The sequence below is a fragment of the Egretta garzetta genome, unplaced genomic scaffold, assembly GCF_000687185.1.
Source record: "Egretta garzetta isolate BGI_Z169 unplaced genomic scaffold, ASM68718v1 scaffold1097, whole genome shotgun sequence".
NCBI classification, from domain to species: Eukaryota; Metazoa; Chordata; class Aves; order Pelecaniformes; family Ardeidae; genus Egretta; species Egretta garzetta.
This window is the reverse complement of record NW_009260365.1, coordinates 29,358-38,132: the sequence shown is the minus strand read 5'-3', so window position 1 is coordinate 38,132 and position 8,775 is coordinate 29,358. Positions and strand designations below refer to the sequence as shown.

At 56.3% G+C, this 8,775-nt stretch overlaps 1 protein-coding gene across 1 annotated transcript in view; it reads right to left on the bottom strand.

Moving 5' to 3' along the window:
- The window catches only part of ENPP7 (ectonucleotide pyrophosphatase/phosphodiesterase 7), a 41,690-nt gene that overhangs the window by 7,972 nt on the left and 24,943 nt on the right, over nucleotides 1–8,775 (bottom strand). The window contains exons 2-5 of the mRNA XM_035898497.1: nucleotides 4,289–4,486; nucleotides 2,308–2,453; nucleotides 818–1,438; nucleotides 3–214 (exon numbers count right to left, since the gene is read on the bottom strand). Coding sequence (XP_035754390.1) covers nucleotides 3–214; nucleotides 818–1,438; nucleotides 2,308–2,453; nucleotides 4,289–4,486 — 1,177 coding nt within the window. The remainder of the gene's footprint in view (nucleotides 1–2; nucleotides 215–817; nucleotides 1,439–2,307; nucleotides 2,454–4,288; nucleotides 4,487–8,775) is intronic.

Sequence of the window (8,775 nt, the reverse complement as noted above, 5' to 3'; positions counted from 1 at the left end):
GCAGCATGGGCTTCATGACCTCCAGGGAGCCATCATGGGGCTCGGGGATGATGCCCAGCAGCTCGCAGAGCAGGGCGTAGACATTGACGCTTTCGAAGGGCTCAACCACCACCCCCTGCTTGAAGGCTGGTCCCACGGCGCGGAAGATGGTTTTCATGTTCATGGCCTCGTTGTCAAAACCGTGTTCCCCTTTGTTGAACTGGACCTTGTACCTCTGAACGGGAGAAAGGATGTGAGTGCCCAACCCCTCAGCCCCCCAAAGCACGGCCTCCCAGGGGCGGCAGGCACCGAAGCAGCAGCCCTGCTGGACGCCTCCACCTCTCCTGCACGTGGCTCTCACGTGCCGTGTTGGGCAGCCACAGGGTTTAACAGTCTGTTTGGTTTCTTTGAGTTTTTGAAGTTGATCTAATAGTGTTAAACTTTGCAGAAGCTGGGGGGTGCTGCCCAGACACAGCTCTCAAGCAATTACGTCTTGCAAGTTCCCTCCTAAATGTCAGCGCATCCAAATTTTGTTGTACTGAGGAGCTTCACAGTGGGAAGCTGCCTGCTGACCTTGACCTTGGCCTTCTCCTAACGCCAGGCTAGGAGAGGATCCTGCAGCTGATACTCTGTGTTCATGCAAGTCCTGCTCCAAGACTTCTGTACCTTTTATCTTCTGCACAGCAGAGAAGGTCATTACACAAAGAGCTGGAATTCCCTAGGGAGACTGGTCAACTTGAAGGCGTAAAGCCAGGTAGGTACTGGGGTGCTAGGAGAAGGACAGGAGGAGAGAGGCACATCCCCAAAAGACAGTAAGATGTCTGTACATGCATCTTACCCCGTGGATCACGTATCCTGGGTCACCGTACAGAAGGAGGGGGGTGATCCGGGAATGGTTGGCGTAGTGGAATCTCCTCGGAAAGTCTGCTTTCTTGTACACATGTAAGTTTGGGTGGGCGTTTTTCAGGACTGAATACACATGCTCTAATTTTCCTTCTTTTGGCACTAGTAGCCCATTTGGTCCATAATCTAAGAGTTCAAACTGGATGTCTTTGAACGTGAAGTTCTTTACTGCGTTGATGTGAATCTCATTGGTCTTTATGACAGTCTCCATGCCGTGGTCAGAGGTGATGATGAGGTTGAGGTTTGACTCCAGGCCACTTTCCCGGATACGCTGCCTCAAGTAACCAATGGTTCTGTCCACCTGCTTGATCATGTTTTTCCTCTGTATGGATTCTGGGCCGTACTTGTGCCCTGCTGAGTCGGGCTCACCGAAATAGAGGGCAATGAAGCTGAGGTTGTTCACCGTGAACCACTCCATGGCGGTGTCAATGTTCTTTCTCCAGTTGGCTTCATTGCTGTAGTTGAACAAGGGGGACTCCACCAACTTCATATTCACTTCTTCCCCCTGATATTTTGCTTTTCCTCCAGGGAAATGGATAGAGCCGGTCTTTAAACCCTGTTAGTGGAGACAGTGCACAAACTCACCTGAACTTGCTCTGCAGCATCACTCTGTCCGTCAGTGCAACCACCTACCAGTGCAGTTAGTTCACCCAGCTCCCTAATGTCTACCTCTGCCTCAAAAGAGGTTTTCTTGCTCATTGCCCATTAAAAGGGATTAATTGCAAGCACTGCCCTTCCCAGAACTCCCACACGTTGGTTTTCTCACTGTGTTCGTAGCACTAGTTGTAACTTTGGTAACAGTGACCATTTGTACCTTGCATGGACCCTCCGGCTCCTGACCATCAAGGCCTGGAGGTGTCTTTTACTCCAGTCATACAAGCACCCACCCTGACGTCAATGGGGCCAATTTGGCAGGTAAATACAGGCAAGGGTACGTGGCTTGGGCCAGGTCTCGGGTCCTGTCTCAAAGCCAGATTCAAAGCCTGCTGGGATGTAGGAAAGCCTTGCTGCAGCCCCCAGTGAGGGGGGGACCAGCCCCTGCCGCTGCCGCCCAGGGGTCCTGGGTGAGGCTGCAGAAATGGGGTGTTTGCCTCAGAGCCTACGAAACCCCTGGGCTCGTGATGCTCCCTAAGGAACCAGCTGAGGCTCCTTTAAACAGGAAAAGGATAACCCATTTTAGTGATGTCTTAATAAAGCTGAAATGCATCTATTATTTTTTGCTATTTTTGATAGAATGATCATAATTATCCCTGCCAGTGTCTGGGGATTCCATTTTTTTGCTGGTCTAATTAGCCTGTCGTTAGCAGCGGGGATGTTAGCTCATGGCCACTAGAGATCGTGGCTTGCCTGTAGCTTTTACTACAGGATTGCAGGCAGGGTCCGTCTGTGCCGGGTCTGCGCGGGAGAGGAGGCTGCCGCCCTTGCCTGTTTCTGCGCCGTGATCCAGATGGGCAGGCTGCCGTTGTCCCACCAGCTGTCCACGCCTTGCGTTCCGTGGTAGGGGAGCTTCTGACCCGTGCTGGTGTTGAACCACATGTTGTGAATCACCCCGTGGTTCTCCAGGTACCTCCCTGTCCGGGGAGATGGCGGAGGCGGGGGTGAGCCAGGCTGCGGCTGGAGGGGGGGTCTCGCCCCTGCGCTGGGCCGTGGGCTGGCTCCGCGGCGGCGAGGAGCTTCTGCCTCTCGTACCCCAGCCTAGCTCCCCCTTTGCCTCCGCTTTGCCTCCTTCCCCCCCCTTCCTCGTACAAAGTGGGGGTCCCGGGGCAGGGAATGGGATGCTGGGGGGGATGCCTGCTCCTCATGCGGGTGGGCTGATCCCAGGCGGGTCTCACCCGGACCCCGAGCAGGGGCACCCTCACCCCCCGAGGTGCTGGTGCTGCCTGCAAGTGCTCCTGCCCTTCTCGGGTTCCCGTTACCCCGTGTTTAACTGACGCTTTGGTGTTTCGCTTCCTCTGTTGTTTGCAGCTGGCGAGGTCAGCGTGCAGCAGCAATTCCCATTAGAAATCACAGACTCGCACTTTGCGCTATCACATTTCGTGCTATTGTTGTTATTCCGGTCCTGAAGGCTGCACAGTTACTTCTGCACGACATGCCCGTCCTCCCCTGCATTGACAATGCCTCCCTGCCTTTCCTCATCAGCAGATTTCATTAGCATGTTCCACTCTTTTATGCCAAGGTTACTAATGAAAATCTTAAATAAGATTGGCTCCAGAATTGATTCTTCAGGAATTCCTCTGCTGCCCTCCCTCCAGCGTGACGATCTCCTCCCAGCGTCGCCTGCCGTCCCCTCCCCTGCAGCCCCTTACTTCCCCACGTTAGAGATTTTGTACCAATCTTCATCTTCTCCGTCTTAGCTAATGATTTCCCATGTGGCACTGTATCAGATACGTTACTGAAGTCCAGGGAGATTAAATTTAGTGCATCTCCCTCATCTAAAAAATCATTTCTCTTACCGAAGGAGGCTCTTGGCTTGGTCTGGTGCTATTTACCTTCGGAAAATAGAGGCTCAGTTCTCCCCCTTCCCGCAGCTATTGCCTTGCCTCCCGCTGGCTGGGGAATCCGGATTAGGAGAAGTTTGTATGGAATGTGATTTTGGGTTTGCGCCTTCATGATGATGTTTGTGTGTTTGCAATGTTGCAGCATGTGTTGTGCTCGGGTGTGCACACGGACTAGAGGCTATCGATATTGGGCACCTATATAATATAAATAACGCAGGGAGGACCCTGTAGCGAGGGACTAATTTGTGCCAGAGCTTCGCACTCGTGATGGAGGGAAACGAAGCCCAGGGCGCATGAACTGCGCTTTAATCCTTGTGTGACGCTGGAAGGTAAGGAAGTGTAAGAAAACCTTAACTACAGGCTATCCTGTAATGAAAGAGAGAGAAAGGCCTCAAGACAGGGACGAAAAGGGTGCCTGGAGGCTGCAAGAGGGAACCAGGAGAAGAGGAGACCCCAGACTCCAGGAACGTGAGCAGACGTGCCGGGGGAAACCGGGCGACCTGGGGCGGCTCTGAAGGCAGCAACACCCGACAGGCACCCGGCTCCAGCTGCGGGCTGCGTGTGTGAGGAAGGAATACCCACGGGAGAGTTGATCCGGTCTGTTATGGCAGTGGAACTTCGGGGTGAGCCCCGGTGGGGTGGCCTCTGCGTAATTCCTACCGCGGTCTAGGTGGCGGCTGCATCATTGCTGCAGCGCCTGGCGCTATCTACCTTTGATAAACACGGGTTTGGTCCTATCGCTGCCTGCAGCTATCGCCTTGTCTCTCCCATATTTCCAAATACAGCCACTCCAAAGCTTCGCCTGCTGCTGAGGCTGGATGGCTGCTTGCCTTGGTTGCCTTAAACTCGCCCTTCCCCAGCCTGCACCCTGTGCTCCTCCGCCTGGCTCGGGGCCGGCAGGGACTCACCGGTCAGCAGCGTGAAGTGGCACGGGCTGGTGATGGTGATAAAAGCAGGAGTCATGTACCGTGCCTTCACCCCCTCCGCAGCCATAGCGTCCAGGTTGGGGGTGTCCACGTCCTGGTCGTAGTTCCACCGAAAGCCATCAAAGGACACCAGGAGGACTTTGCTGCGGTCGGACACTTGCTGCACCGGGATGCATCTTGCTAAAGAGAGAGCAGCAAATAGGAACCCCAGTGAAGTGAACATCTTCATGCCCTTGAACGGGAATAGCCTGGGTATCCAGAGAGCTCACATTAATATACGCGGGATGGGGGCTAAGTTCAGTTTTTATCTAATCTTGCAGTTGCTGATCAGGCGCGTGGCTTCAGCCAGCACTTCATATCAGAATGATCGTCTCTGGTTCTTATCTAATTGAGGTAGATCAGCTTAGATTGCCTTCTGGGTTAAACACCAAATCTGCCTCCTCTGTGGGTGCTATTTTAGTACCTGTGACTGGGAAGAATTGCTCGTGTGCCTGCCTCCTGCAGGCAGGCCCTGCGAAACCTGCCGCCCCCCCATGCCCCAGCCACCGTCCTTCGCCCCGCGCTGGCTCCCTGCAGCCCGTTGCTCTGCCCTTTCCACACTCCTGGCTTTTGGTGCCCTGCTCTTCGTTCAGCAGTTCATCTTCAGAAGGCAACTCACCCCCCTCCCGGGGCCGCTCGTCCACCTCGAGAGGGGTGCTTGGGGGCTCAGAAAGGAGCCTGGATTTACCGTAGGTCCTCAAGTGTGGCTTTGTGGAGCTACATGCTGGGGAAGGAGGCTCTTCCCTGGATCCTGGCCACGCCAGCAACCCCCAGAGATGTTCCAGAGGGGGAGCCCACCTCTGAAGCCCCTGTGTCCCACCAGCCCAGCTCCTGCTGCCCGAGCCCTGCTGCTCACCACGGGTCACCCTCATCCACTTGTGCGCTGCTGAGCTTTGCTGTATCAGCATCCCATTTTATCAATATCTGCTGTTTTTATGGCTTCTCTAGAGTTTAATCATTGCTGATGACTCATTTCTCAGCAAAACCGAGTTTAATGCTTCTGTAGGCTCAGGTAACAGAGGTTGCTTTGGTTCCCCAGGGTCTGAACTCTCAACCTCTGCTCAGGTTCCAGATCTATTCCTTGGTCTTTGCTTTTTAATATTGCCAGCCACCCCCCTCCCTCGCCAAGCAGAGCTGTCTCCACTGGATTCCCCAGCCCTGCCCAGGGTTGTTCCTTGGCATTCCTCCCCTAGGGATGAGCTGGGCAGATGGGTCTCACGTGCATGCCATGGTTCATCCTTCCTGGCCATGACAGCCTCTTTGTAGACCCCAGCATCCCCGAGTATTCCCCCCTGGACCGATTCCTCAGGGTGCACTGATGTCTCAGTCGCCTCTTCCCCTGTGCGTGTGTTTCCCAGGTGTGACGTGGGATAATCATGCACGGACATTGCAAGAGGTTCGAGCCATCCCACCAGGGACCTCACGACCGACACAAGCCAGGACCGCAGCCTGGGGAGCTTCCTTTGAGGACAGGGGACAAGCCCAAGCTGTGGTGGGATGGAGCCCGCCTCGAGCCCCGAGCGCCCCCCTCCTCCTGCTAACAGAGGGCATGGGTGGGTGTTGGTCTGAGGGCAGCCCAAGGGAGATCCCTCTGCAAGGAGCAAGGTTGCAGCCTGCTGGGGTCACAGCCTGGGGGCTGCTGAGACCCAGAGCTCTCTGCTGGGCGCTGTGAAGCTGGAGGCTGCTGGTGGGACCGGCATGCCTGCGTGGCCTGGGTTTGGCCAGGCTGGAGCAGAGCGTTCATTCTGCTGGGGTCCTGTCCGTTCCAGCAGCTGCCGTGTGTCTGAAGAGCAGAGAGCACCGGGAGAGGAGCTGCTGGCCAGCCAACCCGCTCGGGCAGCCCCAACACTGCCGTTCATGCAAAGAACTATTTAGTTATCAGCGTTGGCTGCCCCAGATCTGAGATTGTCCTTTCAGCAAGGACAGAGGGGCCTGCCAGGCATGGAGGGTTTAAAGGGCTCAGATAATGAAGATGTTATCACTTCCCAAGCTCAGGGAAAGTCCTAAATATTCAGCGTGTTGTTCTGAGGTGGGTCGGTACTTCCCCATGCCATTGCTAACAGCGCAGAGGAAGGTCCTGATAAGTTATTGTGTTCGTCGGCTCTGCTGGGAAAGAAAAGGCTCTAATCTTGGAGGAATATTTGATAACAGGATGTCTCAAGGCAAATTTTGATATTTGGTATCTGAGGAGCATGAGGCACAGATAAAGAACATCACCTTTGGCCTAGGACACTGTCGATCTCCAGTTAAAAAGGCTGATGTGGTTGATGTGGCACCAGCAGCACTCTGGGTGTTTATCTTAGGAGCAGATGGGCCTGAGGGGCTGTGGCTGCTCTGGGGCTGCCCTGTCCCTGCTCAGCACCCTCTGGATCATGGGTCCCTTGCTGACAGCACTGATCCTGCACCCTTGGATGCACTCATGAGGACATTAATGAGCTACAGGTCATTAGTCCCAACACCTAACTGGGAAGAGATGGTCCCTGCAAAGGCATGTTGGGGCTGGGACTCCTTCCCACACGCGTGTACCAATTAACAGATGAAGGGGCTAGAAAATAGAATTCAGGAGCACAGAGAAGTCATCTGCCAGTGGAACAGCCCTGTTTGGCTGAAACACGGTGCTCGGGCCCCCGGCCTGTTACCAGCCTTTGCAAGAAGTGATGGGCCAAGCACCCCTTGGGTGAAACCGCAGCTTCCCCATGGCTTGCGAATGCACATGGGGGGCACTGGGCAGCCACTGGGGTCTGTGCTGGGGGAGCAGTTTGGTCAGGCAGGCGGGGGCCGGGAGCTTTTCCTTCTTTATTTTTTATTTTTAAATGGAAAATCAAATCGCAAATTTCTCAGGGGTGCCACCTGAATTTCAGTCAGGAATGTCACGCTTTGTCCCACACAAGCGCTCACTCGGCTCCGCAGGGCATGTGTCCACGGGAATCTGCTACCGGCACAGCCTGAGCTGATGAGGCTGACGAGCTGGGCAGGGCTCCACAGGTGACACTGGATGGCTGGAGGGAGGGGGGCTGGGGACACTTTATAAAAGGCCTCCATGCCCCTCAGAGCTGTTTTGGTGCTGCTCTGCCTGAGCCCAGAGGGAGGAAGTGCTGGGAAGTGGAAGGATGGCAGAGCCCTGGGTCTGAGCCCCCCCAGCAGGGGTAGGATGCCTGGGGGCTCTCGGTGGGCAGCTGCTTCCCCTGGAGAAAGGCTGAGCTGCGGCTGCCTCCGACCCCCAGGAGAGCCCCCTCCCAGGCGCTCGCGGGGTGTTGGAGGGCAGGATCGCTGCAGGCTGGCACTGGTGCACATGGACGCTAAGGCAGAGGAGGAGTTGATGGAAAGCAGGTAGGTGGCTTGCGTTTGCTCACCTCGCTGTCCTGCCGGGAGTAGCTCTGCTCCGTAGATCGGCTGCACTGGCCCCACAATAAAGGCATTGCATCTGCAGCCCGTGGGAAAGAGGGTGAGGGAAGGGAAAAGGGGAGAGGGAAGGTGGCTAGGAGGCTGGGGAGGGAATTGGCCACAGCAGCTGGAGATGCCCTGGTTTGCTCTTTGTGCTGAGCCTGCCTCCTTCATCAGCTGGGTGCAGCTCAGATGAGGGGTAACTGCCTGCAGTGCTCCTCTGGGCTGCCTGAGTGCCAAGGGCCCAGCTAAGCTCGTTAGTGTCAGGGAAATGTCTAATGCCAGGGCCTTGGGGTTAAAGTTGTAATGCTGCCCTGGGGGGCAAAACCTGGGGAGCCCTGCAGCCGTGGGTCTGCAGTGACTGCGAAGGGAGGTACAGGGAGCTTGCGAGGGATGGCTGGAGCTGTGGAGTCCATGGAAGTTGCTGGGGACTGGATGCACCTGGGAGAGCTGGGTGGAGTCGATGGGTGCGGAGCAGCCCTTGCTCTGCTCCCCGCAGGGTGCAGCTGCCTGGCCAAGGGCAGCTCTGGGCGAGGAGGCTGTTCCCACGCAGGGCAGACACCCGCTTTTGCTCACACCCATCGCCATCCGGCGGGTGCTTAGGCTGCTTTATCCCAGGTACGGCTGAGGAGCTGGGATGCGGGTGAGGAAGTGCTGGTAAAGGCCTCAGAGCCAGGAGCAGCGCGGCGGTGACGGCGTGTTGCATGAATCCAAAGGCAGGAGCAGCCCCACACTTGGCTGGAGCCCCAGGGTGGTGGAGGGAGGAAGGTGCTTGTAAAGGCTGGAGAAGACTTGGCTTTGGGTGCTGCAGGGGAGCTCCGCAGGCAGGGCCTGGATGCCCGGACCGGGAGGCGGGAGTTTGGGTCTCACCCCTGGGAAGCTGCTCCCTTGGTGCTCCCGAGAGCCCCAGGGCTGGAGCGTGGCCAGCGGTGTCATACAATCATGGAATCGTAGAATGTTTTGGGTTGGAAGGGACCCCTAGAGGTCATCTAGTCACCGCGGGGCTGGCCCCCTTGGCAGCGGGCTGAAAGGGCGCGGTGCCGGCT